This window comes from Salminus brasiliensis, chromosome 10 (assembly GCF_030463535.1).
Source record: "Salminus brasiliensis chromosome 10, fSalBra1.hap2, whole genome shotgun sequence".
Classification (NCBI taxonomy): domain Eukaryota; kingdom Metazoa; phylum Chordata; class Actinopteri; order Characiformes; family Bryconidae; genus Salminus; species Salminus brasiliensis.
This window is the reverse complement of record NC_132887.1, coordinates 12565744-12588177: the sequence shown is the minus strand read 5'-3', so window position 1 is coordinate 12588177 and position 22434 is coordinate 12565744. Positions and strand designations below refer to the sequence as shown.

At 39.9% G+C, this 22434-nt stretch overlaps 1 protein-coding gene across 4 annotated transcripts in view; it reads right to left on the bottom strand.

The window, feature by feature from the left end:
* Positions 1–22434, bottom strand: part of sntg2 (syntrophin, gamma 2) — a 49695-nt gene that overhangs the window by 6786 nt on the left and 20475 nt on the right. For 3 of the 4 annotated variants that reach the window (XM_072689248.1, XM_072689249.1, XM_072689250.1), the window contains 8 exons: positions 18757–18844; positions 18291–18382; positions 9399–9526; positions 6240–6369; positions 3381–3419; positions 2671–2799; positions 1424–1495; positions 989–1198 (listed from right to left, as the gene is read on the bottom strand). In XM_072689248.1, the coding sequence (XP_072545349.1) occupies positions 989–1198; positions 1424–1495; positions 2671–2799; positions 3381–3419; positions 6240–6369; positions 9399–9526; positions 18291–18382; positions 18757–18844 (888 nt within the window). The remainder of the gene's footprint in view (positions 1–988; positions 1199–1423; positions 1496–2670; positions 2800–3380; positions 3420–6239; positions 6370–9398; positions 9527–18290; positions 18383–18756; positions 18845–22434) is intronic. The other variant, XM_072689253.1, reaches the window with a different exon arrangement.

Below are 22434 nucleotides of genomic sequence, written 5' to 3'. Positions count from 1 at the left end.
TATAAACATAAGCAGTAGAACAGGTTGTACTAAAAATCTGGCACGGTCATAGGATGCTATCTTGAAATTTCTGCCCTGCTAGAGCTTCCCTGATCAACTATAAGTGCTATTTTTGTAATATTTAATCCAGGAGCAACAACAGCCCAGTCATGAAACTGTAGGCCACTCAAACTCACAAAGCAGAGCCGCCAAGTGCTGAAGTGCTAAGCATGCAAAGATCCTTTTCATAACTCACTACAAAAGTTCTACGCTGTTGCTTCCACTGAAGAGATATGAAGAGCACACAAACTGCGTCGAGGGCTTAATGAAATGGCTTTCCATGGCTGAGCAGCTGCACACAAGTCCAATGGCAAGTGTCAGCCCGAAGCGTGCCTTCTCAGATTCTGGGGCAGTGGAAACGTGTTGTCTGGAGTGATGAATCACATTTCACTATCTGGCAGTCTGATGGAGCAATCTGGGTTTGGCAGCGCAACCTGACTGCATAGTGCCAACAGTAAAGTTTGCCAGGTAAGGAAAAATTGTAAGGGGCTCATTTTAGGGTTTTGTGAGACATCTGAGCTTCAGTGAAGGTTAATGGTAATGCTACAGCACACAAAGACAGATTTAGAAAATACCATGCTTTGTGACAAGGGCTTGCAGATAAGTTTGATGTGGTTAGACCATCATATTTAAATATTTGTATTTATTTTATAATAAATACATAATAAAAAAAATAGAGAATGAGAAAGAGAGAGCAAGTGAGCAAAAGGAGCTGTGCTCACAATAATTATTAAAATATTTAATGTTTTTTGGCACACTCATCCTTTTTTAATTCATGGCTGTATCTCCTCTCAGTGGCTTCTCCCCATCTGTTCTACAAATTTTTAGAAAGGGCTATTTTTGGATACTGTATAAAGTCTCCAAACATCTGTTCAGAATACACTTCACTGGCCACCAGCTTGAGATTTCTGACAACTTTGCACTTTTTCACAGAGGTCCCAATACTCACGCCTACTCTCTGCACCTCCATGAAGACGGCTCTCTGGAAGGCCTTCTCCCAAAGTGCTAGCTCCGTTCCCAGCTCCACACTGAAGCAGTGGCTCTGCCCGTGGCCAACAAGCACACTGAAGCAGAAAGGCTCATTGTCCCGCAACTCACAGTCCTGCTGCAGGCCCGGGTACAGCTTTGTCTGGATCCAGCAGTCCTCCGCTATCCATAGCTACACACACACACACACACACACACACACACACACACACACACACACACACACACACACACACACACACACAAATTCAGAATGCACCAAAAGTTGGGGACTCTGTTTCCAGCTAGTGCAGGTTCATTTATGGTGGCCCTGTTGTTTCCAAGCAGAGCATCTAATAGTACATACTGCCATTGCCACAAAATGCTAACAGCAAAGAAAAAAACTAAAGAAATGTACCTTATGAACCTTAAAGAGAACCTCACAGAGGTTAAATGTGGCCTCGGCTTGAGCCCAGTCTGACGCACTTGCCTGGTACAAGAAAAAACAGTAAGCACTGCAGTGAGATCCAATTTAGTGCTCATACAAAACTTACAACCTTCAGCAGACAGTAAAGGAAAAGTGTACTACAGGCTGCTCAGCAGATGTAGGTTTTTGGCCACTTTTCAATATTCTATGTGCCACTACAGCTCAGCAAATTTGGTCAGCAGACAAAGTTGCATATCTATGCAGTTAAGCTCCTTATGACCCCCAGACCTGAAACACACACTGTAGGTAACAAGTAACTCTGTATAAACACTATATACACTGTAGGGTTTTTCTTTTATTAATGCCAAAGAGCAGCCATTTTGGTTCAATCAAGAATTATTTTTGTAAAAGAGAGTGTGTGTGAAAAATCTTTTAAATGTTGAACCTCTAAAACCTGTGCGTTGGCAAATATTTCAGTTCTTCACTCTTATAAGTGCATTACTGCCAACATGTCATAAACCCTAAAACTCCAAAAAATGTGTTTAACTAAACAGGTTTCAAACAATTCATTATGATTTCTGCATACTGAATAATAAATCTAGGGTTCAGTGTGTTAAAGAAGTTGAAAATTCTTTATCAATTTTAAAAGGTTTTTCACACTCAGTCTAAAATTCTAATAACGAATCCATAAAGGAATCATTTATACCTTTATTTTAAAGCTAACCTGATTCCTGATGTGTAATGATTCGCTAATTATCTTATTTTAATATCCTGAACAAACTTTAATTAAGTACGCTTCGCCTTATGCCAATGTTTCTAAATCGGAAAAGTCATTAGCACTGAGTGGATAAGTGTAAATTAAAGTAACAGTACACTAAATTGTAGAGAAGAGTTATGTGTAATTATCAACTGGAAACAAATGCAATATCAGGCTGTATTTCACAACTGAAGGAAAGCAAAGATAAAACACTTGTCACGAGTAATGTAGGTAATGGGGTAAAAGCTTTTCTTCTGCACAATCCATTATAAGCAAATAGATTCATTATATACGATTATGAAGGATTAGCTGAGATCTGCAAAGGACTAGGGATGCCTAAAGGATGTTTATGAGAGACTTGTAGCCAAGCACATGATTGACTGCCCCATCTCCTTGACTCAAAAGTACATCCTTGGGTGAGAATCTTCTCTTTATGATTTATGTTTTGTGCAGAAAGTGTTTTGACTTTTACTCTGTATACCTGTGGACTTACAGGAGGGCCCCTGAGAATGTAGAGAGAGGATCCTTTCAATGCCAGAAACTTGTAGCTTTGAATCTGGTTGGCATCACTCCCGTGAAGGTGCTCACAGACCCAACCCATATGGATGATCTGCACGGAGAAACATTCGCAAGCTGAAAATCAATTTGCCCTGAAACTGCAGAAATTCTCCCAGCTGAGAGAGTTTTGCACGCTGAGCACAGCACACACATCGGCAGATCACCCCCCCCCCCCATCACCACCACCACTAGTCATGCCCTGCCTTTGGGTATTTCTGCAATTTTTCTGTTTTCAGATGCTTCAGTAATTGTGACAATGCAGCTATAAGCATGAAATAAGCAATGACAGGATGGTAAAGACAAATGCCTTTCTTCTCCCTTGACACTGCAGGTTACAATGACACTGTTACAAAACAGTATCGACAACAAAACAGTGCTGGCAAAAGCCACAGATGTGATATGACACATCTGTCAACCAAACCTTAGAGCTAATACATGGTGGCTATGGCCAGAAGGAAAAGTACAGTGGCTGTACATGCTGTATTAGGAAAAATAAAATTGCCCCATCTCTGTGACTGCATAAACCTATACATGATGCAACACAATAATAGTGAATGCTTTGTAATAGTTGCAGAGCAATTCAAATAGGTAAAGAATAGAAAGTTACACAATGTAATAAACATTAAAACCTACCTGCTCATCAGGAGAATAGAATTTGTTTGCTGTTTTTATCTGAAACAAAAGAAGACACATATTTAAACGTGTTGTTTATTGTTATTTTCTTTTTAAGAACAAACATAAGCCTTAATTATTGATTGCATCCTTTTGAGGATGATTTCCATAAAAACAAATGGGAGCCCTAAGCAACACCATATCTGAGAACCTTTAGTATCCCAAATGATATTGAAGTAATGAGTTGACATTCTGATTAGTAAAAGGTTTATTAAACACTAAGCTAAACAGAACTTAACACTACTTAACCATGGGGGAAATCTAATATTTAAACAAAAGCCTAATATTTCTCTAGCCTTCTGGTTGGATGTTTAACCTAAGCCTCACAAAGCTACTTTCTTTTCTTTTGATGGAATCATCTGACAAGAGATCCTTGGCATCATTGCATGGCAATATGGTCTGAAGAAGCTAGCTTACAAAGCTAGTTTACAAAGCCTGGAGAGTTAACTACAACTGCACAAACTACACCAAGAACTCTCAAGCTTAAGCTTTTGAGATACAATAATCGACCAGCAACCTTGATGGCTTACAGGTCTTCACAGATTTCTCCAGAGTCTATGTTAAGAGTATATCATGTGTGTATCAACTGTCGTAGTCTGCTTTTTTAACCTAAATTGTAGCTGTATTCTCTTGTTTGAGAAACACCATGCTTACAGCTTACGTTTCTGTGAGGACTTGTGATTTCTTTTCTCTTCCTGGTACATCCTACTTTTTCTATCGGAGATTGCATTCAGCACTCTGAATATGGTGCATATGGCGTTTTCTGGAATTCTCAGTTAGAGAATTATACCTTAAACCCCTACTTTAGCATATTCTCAACTTCATCAGCCCATGGACTGGTCTCATATCTGTAGGACTTAAGCTAGCCTATAATACCATGCTGTGCCTTTTTGATGATGACGGGCTACTCAGGCTGTGTTAGGGATTATACGCAGCTACCTCCACTCTATTACACATGCATCAATATGCTGTCTGTTAGCTTACTATGCTTCTAATTAAACAAAAAAAAAGATATAACAGAATCGCTGAATTGCAAAAAAGCTGTTTTATATTTATATTTTTGATATATTTTAAAACATGAATTAAAACCAAAACTGTAGTCTGGACTTATCTGTTGTATGTAATATTTTGTAGGTTTTAACTCGTACCTCGAAGAATTGAGACCCACTCTATAGAATGCTTTTGTTTTGTATATACCAATGACTAGCATGATCACAGAAGCGTGGGTGAGTTTGGAACAAAGGGTCAGCCTGCTGCGGCGCACCTGGTGCATTTGGAGCTAGAGGAATAAGCTCAAGGATACAAACCACATGTCTGATAGAGATGCTATTCACTGACCTGTTCATCCTTGTTATAAGTACAGGGCCCTGATGCTATAGGATTGAGGTTTTTGTTTCCTGGACATAGATTAAGCATAACTGTGGACTTTCGTGCCCTGTTAAAGATGATTGTCTGTCAAAAACATCATCACTGAGATCTAGACCTGTGTCTAGAAAATCAGCCTCTAATTACAACCCCATGTTCCTTGCCTATGAGTGCAATCAGAGAGACAGTTTTGGCGGCTGGGACTGTCATTCTCTTTATTACTCCTTTCTGTTCAATTTGCATGCACCAGTAAAGCAACACATTTTCTGCTCCAGTGTTCAAGTGTTGTATTGTAAAGGATAGTGCAGGATTCGTTGGAAAGGAAACTGACCTACAAAGAAATCACTTCCAATTTTCCCAGAGAAATAAATTCGTCATAAAAATGCAGCATTTTATTTTTGCAGACTCATTAAATCTCATTTGACCTTTCAACAATTTTTACAACATTCAAATCTGCCACTGCAAAACCTGACAGTTTCACCCAGGGCTGCTTCTCTGTTAATGAGCAACTGTGTTCAGAAATGACTGACAGTATATTAATGAAGCGCTGAATCAGAGCCAGAGCTGACTCCTCGTGTAATGACATCCTCGTCAGAGAACTGCAGGTCAGGACCTGTCAAATGGCATCCTTCTAAACGCCCATACCCATCAGTGCCAAGCCATGTGTCGTACAGTCTATTTATGGGTTATAGGTCACCACAATAAAAGTCACAGTTCCGTTTCCCACTCTCACATACAATCAGCTCTTAATTGAACATTTAGCAATCAGTCTCTGTATCTATAATTAGCTGACGTAAGGGCAGTAATTGCGTGTAAACCAGGCAGCTGTGTGGCAGTAAATCAGAGCATGTTTGAGCTTGGCTATAGAAAAGGCCCACTGGATCATCAGTGCCCTAATTAAGATGCTGCACAGGAAATGAGATCATTAGGCAATATTCTTGTAGGATTTTACTTCTTGCTTGTGAACACTGCAACAGGAGAATTAGGCATGAAGATATAAGATTCAGGAGAGACAGGCCTAAATTTTACATGCAGTGGAAAAGGTAAATTAGTGATGGCTGCTTTGACGGACGTTTATGTGGCAGACCGAAATAAAAGACTATCACATGAATTTGACCATGATGCAGAGGACGGCGCTGAAAATTGTAGGCTTTTCATTATTATTGTTAGATACTCACACTTCCAGTGGCTTAATCTCAAACAGAATAATGGACTGCTTTTACCTCACCTCTCAGCTGCAATTTCTCCATCAGCAGCCTCTACTGCAAATATACCAGTGGGTGGGAATCCAACATTAGGTGTAATTGTCTTATTTCTGTAAGCTTTGCCAAGTTGAGTTTCCAGGGTGTCTAACAAACACTGTTTACAGAGCGCAAACATTCATAGGGGCAGTCAGCATCTTTTAAGCTCCCACACTTCTCAGTGATATGCATAATATAACACAACTATACTCACACTCTCCTGGGTAAGATCGTTGATATTGGTTGATATTGCTTGAAGCCAATCTGTGCTTTCTGCTGCTGTGCAAAACTGTAGAACATTGGTGCATACTCCATCTAAGGCGAACACTTCAAAACTATTTGACCTGATTGAAAGAGAAGAAGGGGGGGGGGGGGGGGTGAGTATGAGGGGTCGTATTCAGTGCATTGATAATGCAAAGCATAGAAAAATTCATCGCCTTCAGAAGAGCAGTTCTCAGTGAAAACCGTGTTATAGCAGTAAGTAGCCAGCTGATAATGTGGGGTATAAAGTGAGTGTCGATACCATGGCAATCCATTTTTTAAGGCACTGCAGAGGTTTTCTGCTCTTACTGGCATGTCAACAAATAAATAAGGCATTATTCACGGTGGCAGAGTGCATTAAATAATAATTAGCAGAACATTAGCAGAATTAGAAGATCATTTCTCACATCTCTCAGGAGTGAAATGCTGCTCTCAGAGGATTCATGATATGTGCTACATTCTCTATGAATCATAGTTTCACAAAAACAGAAAAACATGGTCGTCACAGATACCAAAACAGTATAAATGAAGTGATTTTTATGTTTGTAGTTACTTTTTGCTTTCATATGAGGCAGGTATTAATACCAGTTTAATAGAATGGAACAGATTCTTAAAAAAGAAGAAAACGTGACATGGTAGCCTGGTCATCAATTGTATCTAATGGGATGTTTTTGACATTTAATTCCAGTGTGTATTTGGACTATGGCACAGATGCATTTCCTTTTGATGTGGTGGACTGAGTATTTAATGACAGCTATCCATTGTATTCAAGAGAAGGTGACGGGACTGTGACTAGAGTGGCAAAACATATCTGGATGATGGTTGAGCAACTGCATTTATCATGATGGTCTTTAAGACACAGCTCTCAAAACTAATGTCTGTTTTTTTTGTTAATAATGTAACAGAAGACTGGCAAAAGCAAAAAGCACTCATATTCAAACCCACTGACCCCATTCTCTCTAACTACTGTACTCCAGTAGTTCATAATCACTTGAAACACTGAATCTGTCAGCGGACGCATTCTTGAGCCGAAGGACTAATTACTAAATAATAACATAGCCCAAAAACAAATGCCATCAAGTGTCATTCACAAGGACAGTTTCATGACAACAGCACATCTCTGAAATTCTGAAGCACTGTTTCTACAAGGACATAATCAAATGAAGAGGGACATTTTCAGGACATGAAAAGAAAAGTACTAGAAAAATCACACCACAGTATAGTGGGGCTAGTACAGGGTTCACAATAAAGCTGTTAGGAGTACCATCATTTCAATTAATGCAGCTCATGTGCACAGTACAACTATTCCCTGCTTGGCCTGGTTCTGATAGAAATTGCCTGGAGAATGTAATGTTCTGCTTGAACTACCAGCGGACTGCCGCCAAGTCCTCTGAAACCAAGAAAATGTCTGTGTGAGTGACAGAACACAATAAAAAATCCATTAGTCTGGAGTAGTGCATTTTCACTGGGTCTAGGCATACATTGTGAAAGGACTCTAACAGAGAGACCAAGAATAACAGAACGAGTGGAAACAAATAAGATGGGGAGGAGGAGGGAGGAAAGCAAAGGAATTCAGGTCTAAAAAGGCTGATGTGAATGCAGCCTCCCCAGGGAAGCAGATTCACAAAGGTGTTTTGAAATGATAAAATCAATGAATCTCTCTTTTCAGGGATATGATACTGTCTGAGAACGAGCGCATGTTGCATATTCTGAAACAAACTAATAAGTTTAGTTCTGGCATCTCACACTAGAACCTAACAGCAATTTTCACAGAAGAACCAGCATGGATCTAAGAATTTAATGACAATTCAGCTCCAAAGAAATGGCCCTGGGACAGAAGGAGAATAAGCTTCAGTAAATAGCCTTGGGAAACTCCACTCCATTCTTTATAAAATAATTAACAGATAACTGCAAGCTTCTGACACCAGACAAAGGAATTGGACACCAATATCCATTGCTAAAGCAAATCTGTTTATAAAGCTGTTAATCAAATTGTAGTTGTTTCATACTTCAGAATATAGCAACTGTAAACATTTAGCACTTGTAAACTGTAATTATCAGAAGTGCAATTTTAGAACAAGAAGTGCAGGGTTGGAACACCTCACATTTACAACTATTTCAAATAACTTAACGCAGAATCAGTTGCTGTAGAAGAATTAGAAGAAATACTTTCTCCCGGTTGATGTCAGAAGCTGGTAGATAGATACAGAAAAAGTCTGACTGAGGTTATTCAGTGAGAGAAATACCAGCTATTGGTGCATAGGGTGTCCTAACTTTTTCCTCACAAAAATAGCATTTCTATTAATTATATTTCACAAATTAGTCAAAAAGGTATTTCTTCAGTTTTATTTATTGTTTAATAATAATAAGAGCTCAATATCGCTATATTGTTAAAATATCTAATACATAATGTCTATTTGAACGTCTTCATTGGGAATCCTATTTTTTTCCCCTCATGACTGTAACCTATACGTTTTTACATGTACTGTTAAACAATAAGTAAGTAATTATAATAAGTAAAACACAGATATTCCCAAAAATGTGGATACTACAAGGAATTCCCCTTTAAGCTTGCTGGCAGTTTCAAACTGATTAGACCTGGGCATTTAAAGCACCAAGTGCAGAGATGCCTGGAGCGAAGCAATAATAAATCGATTCCTTTCAGGGAGAGTGTGGCCTAATCAAATTACATTATGATAAAATATATCCACTCTAAGGCATGCCTCCCAATTATGAACCAAGTAAAAGTGATACAATTTACATACTGAAATGATGATCTTTAAACTTCAATGCAAAGCTTTTATATATTAAATTTTCTCCGTAATTGATTAGCTATGCTGTTCACTGGACTGACTGCTGGATCAGAAACAATGCATGCTAGCTTCCTACAATCCAAAACCAGTCTACTAAAGGTAGAAGTACTTCTCATCAACCTCTGTGCCTTAGTGCCCCTCAATCGGCGATCTGCATCAGTGACCTTTTCAGACGCTGCATGCCGCCGCATAGATATTGGACTTAACATCCTCTCGCGTAAATGAAAAATGCTTGCAAAACCAACAGCCAGTCAGGTTGTGGCACACTTTGGGGCTGGTATTGCATCACAGCGGATTACCTTAATTTATCGCTTCCAGCTTTGTGTCTAGAGACTCGGGCCATGGACAAGGGGAGGGAGACGGCATCCAGCCAACGCTTCTCGTACTTTGGTTCATTAGCCGAGGGTGAGGAGGGTGAAGACGGGGCCTAGATGGAATAAATGAGAGCGGGAGAAATGGAGAGAGTGAGAGGGACATGAAGAGAAACAGAGAGAGAAAGGAAGAGTGTGAGAGGAGGAGAGGACAAGTATCTCATCTCAGCCTCTCTTCGCTGTGCTTTGATCAGCGTGCAGGCAGCCCAACAACAACATGGTCTCCTAATTCAGTAGTATCTGCAGCACTTTGAGTTGTGAAGCTGCTTGCTGCCTCCCCACCCACAGATAGTAACTCTGGCTCATTAGAACACCATCATTCTTGAGTATTTATTAAATGAATAAGGATTTGATTGAAAACCAGAGGGGTGCTTTATATGAAAGCATGACACTCTTTCACGCGTCTGCAAACAGCATGGGAACTTCTGAGACTTTAAAGATATACGAGATGAAAGGCTGAAACAAATTAGTTGGCAGATTATTCATGTTTGTCTTTTAAACAGCCTTTCAGAAACTACTATAGACAAAATCCAGCCCCAGAACTGAGTCCAAGGCCTGGGAAGAAGGAAGCGTGATAAAACCCTGCTTCCACCAAGATCTGGAAAATGGGCCAGAGTAATGATGAGCATCAAGCACTAAACAAACATGCTGTGTCAATTTGCATGACCTAAATCTCATTTATATCACAACAGTTCTAACATGTTCTGCCTGTAGAACACTTTACCACAGATTTGTCCTAAACACTAGGACTACAACTGCAGCAGTACACCCAGAACCTTTCAGCACAGTAACCTACTGCGACTGCAAAAGTTTGGGCACCCATGATCAACTTATGCTTAAACTTAAAAATTCACACACATTTCTTTAATGTTTTAGGAAAGATTTCCTGTGTAACTGGCTGCAACACAAGCCTGAAGCATGATCGATCCAGACCTGTGCTTAACATTTTTTATGTGGTTTCACCCCCCCCCCCCCCAAATATACCATTGCTTACTACAGCCAATAAGTTAACCTCATCAGTCTGTTTCACCTGGCCTTTCCTAACAATGTCTGAACACTCCATAGCCCTAACAAGTTAATCAAAGTCTTAGGTCAAATCCCTTGAGCTCCCTAAAAGAAGCTCAAGGGATTTGAGTTGTACAAAACTAAACTAATACAGCAATCTTGCTTAAATTTTTGAAAATAATGTTTCATCTTTGACTTTCTGACTCATTGACAAGGTGTTAAAACAGTAAACTTCAGACTCTTTATACACTACATGACCAAATGTATGTGGATGCCCCTTCTAATGAATGCATTCAGCTACTTTAGATAGCACATGTTGCGGACACAGATGTGCATGTGCACACACACAGCTTGTCCAGTCCCTGTAGATATGTGTTGCAACAGAATAGGACTCTCTGGAGCAGATAAACATGAACCTATTGGCACCATGCCAAACAGGGGGGTATAAAGCTCCCAGCACTGGGCTGTGGAGCAGTGAAAATGTATTCTCTGGAATGATTCTGCTTCATCCCATACTTTTAGGATGAGTTGGGGTGGTGATCATTCAACATCCCTTACCTCACTAACCCTATTGTTGCTGACTGATGACCTTAAAAAAATGGTAGCTGTGACCAATCACAAACGTAACCAATTAAATTACGTTGAAACAAGGAATGAACTAAATGTACATGGTAAATATGTGAGTAAAACATAGATTGCTTTATTAACAGCCTCGGTTAGATATTTGTGTAAACTTACATAAAACATGCAACATGCAATATTAGTGCAATATGCTACAACACTGACACACTGTGACTGATCTGAACTGTTAATGGTATTGATCTTGATAGATAAGCATTGAGATAGCACATCAATATCAGTGGGTACTGGTAGCATGCCAATATCAGCACAAAATGCTGGTTTAGATATCAGCTAGAAAAATGAATTTAATGTAATACTGTGATATGTCTGGAAAATACAGTGATATTTCATTTCAGCAGTACAATGCAGCATTGTTCCGATGTGTGCTATGGCTGTGCTTGGAAGGGCGGGGTTGACCTAATCATGTATCGTACCAACCAATAACAAGACAGCAGTTCATGGGGTTGTGTGTGGCTTGCTTCCTCTCAGACAGGTCAGGTTGCTGACACAGCCTATTAGGCGGCTTGCTACCAAACAGAGCGTGCTGTGCCAAGGTCAACATGCAGTGGCCACCGTGTCTGTTCCACCAACGCTCTAGAGGTTTTCTCCATATGAGTAGCATCACATGTAGGACTGTCGCTGTCCTGTGTAGTAAAATAAAAATAAGCGACTATTTTGAACATTTAAAAACAATAACAATGGACTTAACTGTACAGTATCAAAATGAACAGCTTTTCAAAGACACTGAAATACTTCATATTAAAAGAAGCTAATCAAAGTAGCCTTCGAAAGACAGATCACAAGTTTGTCACATGCATTGTCCTACATGGTACAACTAGCAGAGAAATGTTTTGACAACTGCCTAATCACATGAAACAAAGACAGTATATATTGAATGTAATGGTATAGCAAACCTAAAAAGATGATGTACTTTAGACACATACACATAGAGATAATACATAACTAAAAGATATAAGAAAGGAATAGCAGTATATACACTTAATTTACATAACATAGAAATGAAAAATTAACTGAAATGTGCAGTGTAGAGATGAGTTGTGAAGTGCAAGCTAAATATGAAGTGCAAAGGTAAAAGTGCAACATTATGCTGTGCAACTAAGCAGGAAGTAATAATAATAATAATAATAATTATTATTATTATTATTATTATTATTATTTGTGTGATTTATGTATAATATGATGTGTGTGGGGGGGTAATTGAGACCAGAAGAAGATTTTAGTTGAATAAAGAGAGTTTGGTACATGGAACTGACATACAGTGAACCTCAAACACAGCTTTTCCTGTGCCAGTGTCCACTGAAGGGGATCCTAGCTCCATGCTAGAATAAAGACTAATGTTAGCAGAGCAGCTTTTACCATGTCTTCTCTCCAACGTCCACTTTCCAGTAAGTCACTTTCCCAGTAAGACTCTAGAAAGCCAAACCTGGGGAAGTGAGTAGGGTCAAGGCTAAAAGCGAAACCGGCTACAATCTCTTCAGCTTCCTAACAGCACATCACGCTGAGAGGACACTGCTTTGATTTTTTTCCACAAAAATCAACGTGTTTAATTCGAAATCAGAAAAACAGGGTTGTAAATAGGCTGGTTAGAGGTCACATATTTATGATTTCTATGTTAAAAAGCAACCTAAAACACTCAGTAAATGCATGATCATCCTGCAGATGTTTTTTTTTTTCTTAATCGAGTAATCAAGTTCAGTGGAGTATTAGTGACAGCTTTAGCCACGTGAATGAACAGGCAAGCTGAATGAGATGCTCTGTAATTGCTAAGGACAACAAATACTCCATGAGATATGGGCACTGCTGACACTGTTGTGAGTGTGTGTTAATCAGCTCAATCATCATCATCTTGCTCTCCTTTCGAGACATCAGTGCCCTCTGGAAGAACGAGGTTTGTTTTAATGAAGTCCTCTGGATGAAATATGCACTGCTCAGTGAAAGACTAAGAGGAGTGAAGGGACTGTTTCTTTTTCATGGAAAACAAATGAGCAAACAAACCATCAACAATCTAGGCTCCTTTATTATTAAACACTGAGTAGCAGTCACTACATCCAATTAGCAATTACCAGACATGGAGGGCAAACAGTTGACTGCATTTCTTCAGACACTTTTCTCTTTTGTCTTCTCTCCCTGTTGGAAGCCACCGGATTGTGCGAAAACACAAGCTGGCGTAATTGCTGAGTCAACAAAAAGTGGGCCTCCTTGTGTTCTCTTTTTTTCCATGTCTTTATTTTTGGCATTTCCTTTCCTGTGGGCGATTAGAATTCGCAGAGCTTGTCATCCCCTCTAGGCTCCGCCGACATTGAGTTGATTGACAGTGTTTTGCTTTCATAGCACCCGCAGGTGAACATTGATTCATTTACATGCCTTCCAGTAATTAGTGTCGCACCTCTCATTGCCTCAGAAATATCTGTAGGTATGGCAGCGAGGCTAATATGAAGGACAACAATGTTAGCTGTGCTGCCATTTGGCAAGGTCCTCAGCAGTGAGCAGACATTGTGTCACCGTAATCCATCTTGACACACTGACAATATTTTATTCCTTGTCATCTCAGGCTCTCACTGGCATAGCACGACATGAAAGTCAAATCAAGTTTAATTATCCAGCCCTGGTGTGCATAAACAGTGCAGAGGAGAGCATCTTGCTTGAAAAGATGCCTAAGACGAGACCTAATTGGCAATGGCACCAAACTTTTGATTTGATCACAAGCACCCGATTTGAATCTTAAAGCCCTACTAAAATGTTCTGTACTTGGCAGTTATTCATACAGCCCTAATATATATATACATACATACACATACATACATACATGTGTGTATAAAAATCATCTCTTCTGGGCCTCGTCAGCGTACATTACAGGAGTGTGGTACTCGCGGATGAATAACAAAACCTGTAAGCGAGAAGGTAACTACTGCTTTGACTAATTGGATAGCTAAAGTCTGCCGCCCAGTTAACATAGCAGAAGCTGATGGACTGCACCAGGAGACACCTCTTGTAGCCTACCCTCTAGAGGAACCATGGTTTCAAGAATGTACACTTGTATGTAAGCGAGAGGCCACAAAGGATGAACATGCTTAAAACAGGTGAGAGACGTCGCTCTCACAGAGGACCACTGGACTTCTGTGAGCAATGACAACTACCTGGGCGTCCCTGTGCTCTTCACTGATGCAGAATGGAATCTGCAGTAATTTGCACCAACTGTGAGCGGAACAGGAACGTGAAACTATGCAGAGGCTTGTGTTGATAATTTTCTGGATGTCACAAAAGATTGGAATATCAATATGGGAAAGTTAACTACACTTGGCACAGACAGTGCTCATAACATGGTTGCAGCCGCGAAGTTCATCCCTTTTGAATATTTGCCCTGCATGGCCACAGTCTGCAAAGAATGGTCACGCTTTCACTTGGCGACAGTGGATTCAATGGTATTTTGGCAAAATGTCGCAAGATTGTCGGGCACTTTAAGTGTAGTCCATCAAATGCACATGATTTAAAAGAACAGCAAGTCACACTTGGGCAGAAGCAAGATTCACTCCTTCAGGACGTTGCAACAAGATGGAATTCGACATTAGAGATGGCGAAGCAAAACACATATGCACTGACCACTACACTGACTCTGCAGAACTGTAACATCACAGTGTTAAGTGGACAGGAGCTTCCAAACTACAAAGGCTAGAGGAACTAACCTTGCAGTTTATATTTCTTTCTCTCTCTCTCTCTCTGCTGTGTGTGTTCTCTCTACATGTGTTTTGTGTGTGTGTCTGTTATTGCTGTTTGTCTACTTATGCATGTCTGTGTTTGACGTCTCACCATGTGCATGTTCTCTCTCTAATTCCCCTCATGAATCCCCTATGTGCAGGATAAAGAGCAGAAAGTAGTGTGCAGATATGTGACTGAACTGCTCGGTGGAGAGTGGTATGTCTCCTGTTTAGTGGTGTTGCCAGAGTAATGCCACTTGTTTAGGGTTATGAAGCCCCCAGACGATGATCCAGTCTAGGTAGTGAGAATCAAATCCATCTTTACCACAGATCTAGCTAAACGGAAGGACACCACAAACCTTACATGGCTAAAGATCGCTACTGCACTTGATCCCAGGTGAAAGGAGTGAAGTGTGGGCTTTATTACACAGCATGATGATGGCTCAACAAACCTCTGCAGAGACAACAGAGAAGGATGGATGGATGTCCACTACAGTGGTGGTCATGCAAGGCTGGCACCCAATGCAAGCAAATACCTCTCAACCCCTTGAACAACGGTGCCTTGTGAGAGGTTGTTTTCACTCTCAGTTCAAATCATTCAAAAGAAGAGAACTGCTTTGTCCACTGATAATGTAAATAAGCTGGTCTGTCTCAGTAACTGACTGAGTATAAAGAAGGACTAAGCTGAATTGTTACAGTATAGTGAAAAAGATTCTGAAGATGTCCTTATTCTTTTTTACATTTTGCACTGATGTTGACTTTTTATGAAAAAACAAGAGACTATCTTCAAAATGTTCAAAGTTAAAGAGATACAATTAAATAAACCTATTTGAATATAAATAGAATTACATTGTGTTGATCGTATACTGATTCTATTATTTTACATTTAAATATCCATTATTAAATGCTTCAGTCTAACAAAGAAGGTAAAATGCAACTAATTGCAATTAAAGCAAACTGTGCAATTAATTATTTTTGATTGATTGGCAGCTCTTAAAGGATACAATAAAAGATGCAAACCATTAGTTAGCCACAGAAAACTCCCAGCATTGCCACATTAAGATTCTTTAAATAGCCTGCAGAATTTTTGAAAAAAGATCTTATGGACAGATGATGGCATGTATGGCTGCCACAGGTACTGATGCACATATATTTCATTTATTCAATTATGTAACTGCTGAAGGGAGCAGTGAATTCTGAGGTGTACAGAAAGATCTTATCTGCTCAAGTTCCAGTAAATGCCTCCAAACTCATTGGACGGTGAGTCCTCCTACAGCATGATAATGATCCCAAACATGCTGCTAAAGCAACACGTTTTTCAAAGCAAAAAAATGTTCTTAACCAAATCAGTCACCCACTTTCAATCCAGTTTAATCCAGAGAAAACAAAATCCTGAAACAAGCAAGAGCTGAAAATGGCTGTATTAGAGGCCTGTACCAATTGCTGATATTTGCTGAACATAATGAAGCAAATGGACTTCACTGATAAATTCATATAAAGAAGATGAATGGGGAACAGTATTACTGCAGTCTCTATTCCCACAAAAGACCACATCTGACATTCTGAACCAGGACGTTGTATTTGCTATTTTTAAATGTATTAAGAATTTATTTAGATTTGTAGAACTGTGTACTTGTTACTTTTGTTTAGGCAGTTCTTGCACTATGTTTTTCTTCTCAAGTAAAAGCCCCCTAAAGTAACAGTACGTCTACTTGAGTGCAGTTTTTCCAGTCCTCTTTCCACTACTGCTGTTTGGTGCAGGGGCATGTAATCTGTGGAGGGTATAATTTGTGGACTAGACAATCTGAGCTTTTCTGGGTCAAGTTAAAAGACTGTGAAGCTCTTGAGGTCTGTATACAAGAGAGACAATTGTGCTCCACCACAGCAGTTTCTAGGTGGTTTTACCAAACATATCTGACTGGAAAAAAACATTCAAACATTCAGAGGTGGGTAGTGCCTAGTTACATTTACTCAGCAGTAACATCTGTCTGGCTTTGTGCTTGGATAGTTTGGGGTGTTTTTTGCAAATGAGAAAATGGAGTGATGCAAAAGATATGCAAAATCAGACATTTGTTGTTGTAGTAGTTAAAATAGTAATAAATAGTAGTAACATAATATGGACAAAAGTATTGGGACACTCAGACTCAAAAGTAACATTGTAACATACTCTAATACTCAATTGTCAATCTCTAAAGGGAATACAAGCTGTGTGTGCATTTGCACATCTGTGTCAGCAACGAATACCACGTAAAGTAGTTAAATGCATTAATTTGAAGTCACATTAAAGTAAGATTCCCACTACTATACACACTACTATAACTACACACTGTTATACATCACAACAGCTACTCAAATTGTGAAAAAGCCAGTTAACCACCAAACTTGACAAATTTTGCTGGTTCATGCAGAGAATACTTAGTGAACCACAGAGAAACCACTGGGTGATTTCCCAAAAAGCTTTTCATTTCATATAGGTCCCATAGAGACCAGTATGACTCCCACATAGTTTGTATGCTAATGGAGAATACAAAATGCTCCTCAGAGGTTTATTAATATAACGGTGTGTGGTAACTGTAGGGACTTTAGGCAGTGACAGTGACAGTACTGCTCCGGCATGCAGAATCTTATTTTAGCTGTTCTGCGCCTGCGCGAAGTGACTGCACTGTAGCCTGCAGTTCTGCTACAGCAGACATCGGTTTGTTGTTGGTGCTAAAACATCAATTTTAAGAGAGCTCATTTCTATTAGCATTTTATGCTTATTCATTGAGTTCAGCACACAGTTTAGAACGATGCAGGTTAAGTCATTAAAGTCATTTTTCTCAATTTCTTTGAGAGCATGCCATTGGTTAAGAAAACACTCCAATCTGCTGCTGTGTTAAGAGTTGTTGTCTAGTGGCTTTGGTTTCCATGGCCACGGTGCCAACGCAGATTTATGTCTGCTATGTTAGCCTTCCCTTAAAGTCCCTGTTAGAATTGCGTCATACCACGTCAGTGAGGAAAAAGCCCCGGACCTTTTCATCAGCACTTCTTTTGTTTTAAAAAAAGAATCAGCAGCCTCTAGATTACACTGTTCTGCAGTACTGTAGGTGCACCACTTCTTTTCTCACCTCAGCAAGCCAATGAAATCCCATTCACACCTCTCAACATTGGGACAGATGTTTGAAATTCATGCTCAGAACGCTGGCCAATCACAGCCCACGACTTGCTCTACTATGCACAGAAGCCATATCAAAGGTCCCACCGTTAAAAATAGAACAAGCTACAAACGGCACAGGCGGTACTTCTTACCGACTACCAACCCTGAGACAACGTGCACATTAAGACTTCACCTGGCAATGATATATTTACAACCTGATTCTGTCATTCAGCTGTGGCTTTCAGCTGTTGTGAATAAGAAACACTACATAGGAAAAATACGTTTCAGCTGGCACAATACTACAACCTGTGGGTTGCCGTTTAAAAAGAGAGATGCACTTACTGTGTTGCTTGAATTCCCATTTAAATGTAAACCACTGTCAAAAAGTGGGGAGGACGCTCTGCTACTTTGATCACTGGATGGTCCTGGAGAGCCTAAAAACATCACAGCTTGTTAAATATTGCACTACAACTCTTGCAACAATGCCTTGCTTTACTACTGTGCCGGGTTGTGTTTACTAAAACACAAACACTGAAAGCAACTGGACGAGCAGGCATAAATAAATGCAGGACCGTATTTCTGTCACAGAGCTTCTTTCCATAATACATAAAAAGGTATATTTATACACACTTTAAAAGGCTTTTAGGTCACTAGGGAAACAGAAAAAAAACATAAAATGCCACAATACAGCACCTGCATTACATTTCATGAAAGGGTCTTAGCTTTATGGTGCTTTAAAACTTTGTTGTAGCCCCCTGTAGAGCTCTGCCTGTGAAGATGCGCTGCGAGCGGTGCTTTGAGAGCTCACCTAATGGGAGCTTTAAAAAGGCTGGTGCCTCCCTGAGGTACCTCACAGTGATGGTAACTTCATCTCCAGCAGTTCGTAGGAGATGAACCTGAACAAGAAAGGAGGAAGAGAGAAAAGCAGTGAGAGGGAGGAATATAGAGGCTGAGGTCTTCCTAACATAACAGGACGGGACAGTTGACCTAATAAGAAGATAGATCGAGGATATTGTTAAAGGAACAGCTTGCAAACAAATAAAACGACTAATTCACACTTAATTGACTAGCATTCGAATTATAATGTAATCCAAATGCAAGCATGCAGCAGAGTTCAAGATAACTTCTACGGATAATTACAAAGAGTTCTGTAACCTCAGCCGGGTCTTGATGTGATTGCAAGAGGCTGGCTAACTGCTGCTCAGACAAGTAATTACCCTCTCAGTGTCTGCTAGCTTCAAATTGCATCATCCACCACGCACCAGGATTTAAAACCACAGCTCCAACATGTGAAAAGCCAGCGTTCAGTTAATTTATGCTTCTCCATTTTCTAATCAGCTGTTTAATGCTTTTCAAATAGCCCTGATACATTTTGTCCCTTTAACAGAACTGGTTCAGTACATGATTATATCTGCTACATGCCTTTGATCACATAATCATAACCATAAACAGAGGAATTACTCAACTTTCTGAAGGCCAATTTCTCTGCTCTGATCAACTTGAAGTATTCGTAAAGCATTTCCGGAGAGGGCTGACACCATATTAAATTGGGTGTTTTCCCAGAAACACCCCTGTGGAGCCCGCTGCCTGTACTGGCAAGCTTAAGCACAAAGCAGGCATCATTTAGGTCATGTTAAAAAAAAAAGAAAATGAAAGAAAATGTTTAAATTGATCCACTCTGGTTCAACAGGGGGTTAAAACAGTAAGGTTGGCTTTTAACATTATTAGACAAAAACTGCATTATTAAACGAACATCCAGATTAACATTTGTCCCTGCAAAGCAGTTTTGGTTTGTGCCTGATAAAACCCTTCCCTTAGAATTTCTCAAAGGAGTAGGGTTCTGTCAAGAAGCTGTCCTCACACTAAATGGTTCTCTAAATCCTGACTCTAACATGGAACTATTTAAGCTTCCCTATCTTATTTCCTTTGCAACTTCAGAAAAAGTCAATGACATTGCATGATGAGTTTAGACGAGGGGTGGGCAATTCCCGTCATGGAGGGCCAGATTCCTGTACAGCTTTTGCTTGTCCTGCTAAAGCACACCTGACTCACCTGTTATTTGCCAGGTTTAGCAGGTCTGTTAGAGCAGGGAATTCAGCAAGCTGTGCTGGACTCTGCCCCCGTTGCCAACCTCTCGTCTGTAAAATCTAGTAAAGTAGCGTAAATGAACTACAGACAGTAAAATGTAATCGTGCTGTACTCTGTAGGGTTTTTTCAGTCCTCGCAGTGATGTCAGGGAGGGGTCAGAGAATACAGGCAGTTAGCAGTGTAGACATGAGGTCTAAACCAGAAAACTGCAGAAACTAAGAATACTTTAAATAACACTACCAACTACTGTTTCAAACTAACTGTATTATCATGTGCATACAGCTACTTTAAGTTGCAACCACTGCTGGCACAGACATGCAAATGCACAAACAGCTAGTCCCTATAGAGACCTCTTTGGAGCAGACAAACATGAGCCTATTGACAGGTATGGGCTAGAGGGGTATAAAGGCCCCCAGCATTGAGCTTTAGAAGAAAAAATAAATCAGCAGATATTCATATATCTACTACATACAATAACTAAACACGGCATTAGTCCTAACCTTGTGACCCTCATTTTCAGGTGTTTCACTGCAAACAGAACAGTGAGAGATAAAGAATAAAGAAAGTATAGAAAACTGAATGTATGCAAATCATTATCTCCACGTGCAGAGTCAAAAAAGAGAGAGGTGAGAAGGGAGTCGGGGGAGACAACCAAACTACAGTCACCGAATCAAAATCTGCTAAATTCCCACATTACCATGCAAATCATTACACCCCTAGTAACATCTCATGTACAGTATAACCCCCACTGCAATTTAGGTTTATTAGCAAAAAATTACAAACAGTAAGAAAAACTACTAAAGCTGTTTGGAATCAACTACACTTATTTGAAAAGTTTAACACAACTAATATAATAAGTGATTTCTCTGAATTTAACACAAAATGCCACTTTAATTGATGACTGCTGTCTCAGACTTATACAACACCTCCATGACCTTCTTTAGTACTTAGTAGAGCATGCTTTTGCTGTAATGACCTGCTGCAAACGTGACGCATAGTCAGACACATTTCCACAGAACAGAATCCCACAACATCTGTGATGATTAAAGAATGACAGATTAAAGAAAACTGGACTTTTTTGGGCCCATAGATCAGTGGTATGTCTGGAGAAGCAAGAATGAAGCATTCGCTGAACCGCACACCCTGCCTACAGTGAAGCATGACGTTGGCTCAGGGATGCTCTAGGTTTGCTGCTTTGCTTCCTCTGAGGGCAATATGGAGTCAATCAGGTAAAGTATCAGGAAATCTAAGAGAAAATGTCATGACTTCTGTGAGGAAGCAGAGACTTGGAGGTCATTGGACCATTCAGCAGGCATATCCCCAAATCCACAAAGTCTTGGTTTCAGAAGAAGTCCAGGAAGATTCTGGAGTGGTCGTCAAAGTGGTCTGACTTGCCCATAGAACATCTTGGGTGGATTTGAACTTCAACATGAATATTAGTGAATTGGATGCCACTGGAGGTCTCCTCAGGAACACTGCCAGAAGCTGGTGTCTGGCTATGCATCATGTTTTCAACAGGTCATAACAGCAAAAGAATGCTTTACTAAGCACTAAAGACGCTTGTCATGAAGGGGTTGAGTAATTATAAGACTGCCATCGTCATTAAAGTGGCATTTTGTATTGAATGTGGAGAAAGTACTTGTTATATTAGTTGTGTTGAGCTATTTAAAATTGGTGTTGTTTGATTTATTGCAAATTTGGGGGCATTTCACACACAGCTTTTTTTTCACAAAAAAACAGGTAGCTAAACCGTTACTAAACAAAAGACTGTGACTCTTTTCCTGTGGTATCTTATAACTGCTTCCCACATGAATTCTATGGACTGCTTCAGTGCTGTGCTTAGTGTCTACACTGTTTATTTTAACATTGTGTGTTCATGACAATGCAGTCATTTGTAATGATCATATGACTCCCTAACTGTCCCTCGAATATCAGTGGTCACTCCAGTTGCAAAGAAATTGTTACTGTTAAGACAGCTCGGCTTTGTCAGGTAGTGGTTTCTGAGAGTAAGATCATTAATCATGTCTTTTGACTCCCTGGATGTGGGAACACAGCTGTTTGGAGTGAGGGAGAGGGAGAGAGAGTGAGAGGGAAAAGAGAGAGAGAGAGAGAGAGAGAGAGAGAGAGAGAGAGAGAGAGAGAGAGAGAGAGAGAGAGAGAAAACAAAGCAAGAAAGAAAGATAGAGAGTAAGACGGAGAGAAAGAGGAAATAGAGAAAGAGAGAAGAACAAAGCGAGAGAAAGAAAGAACAAAAAAGAGAGAGAGAGAGAGAGAGAGAGAGAGAGAGAGAGAGAGAAAGGGGAAAAAGGGTTTGTGAGACAGATAGATCGAGAGAGAGAGAGAGAGAGAGAGAGAGAGAGAGAGAGAAAGAATCACTAGTATCACAGCCCTCCTAAGG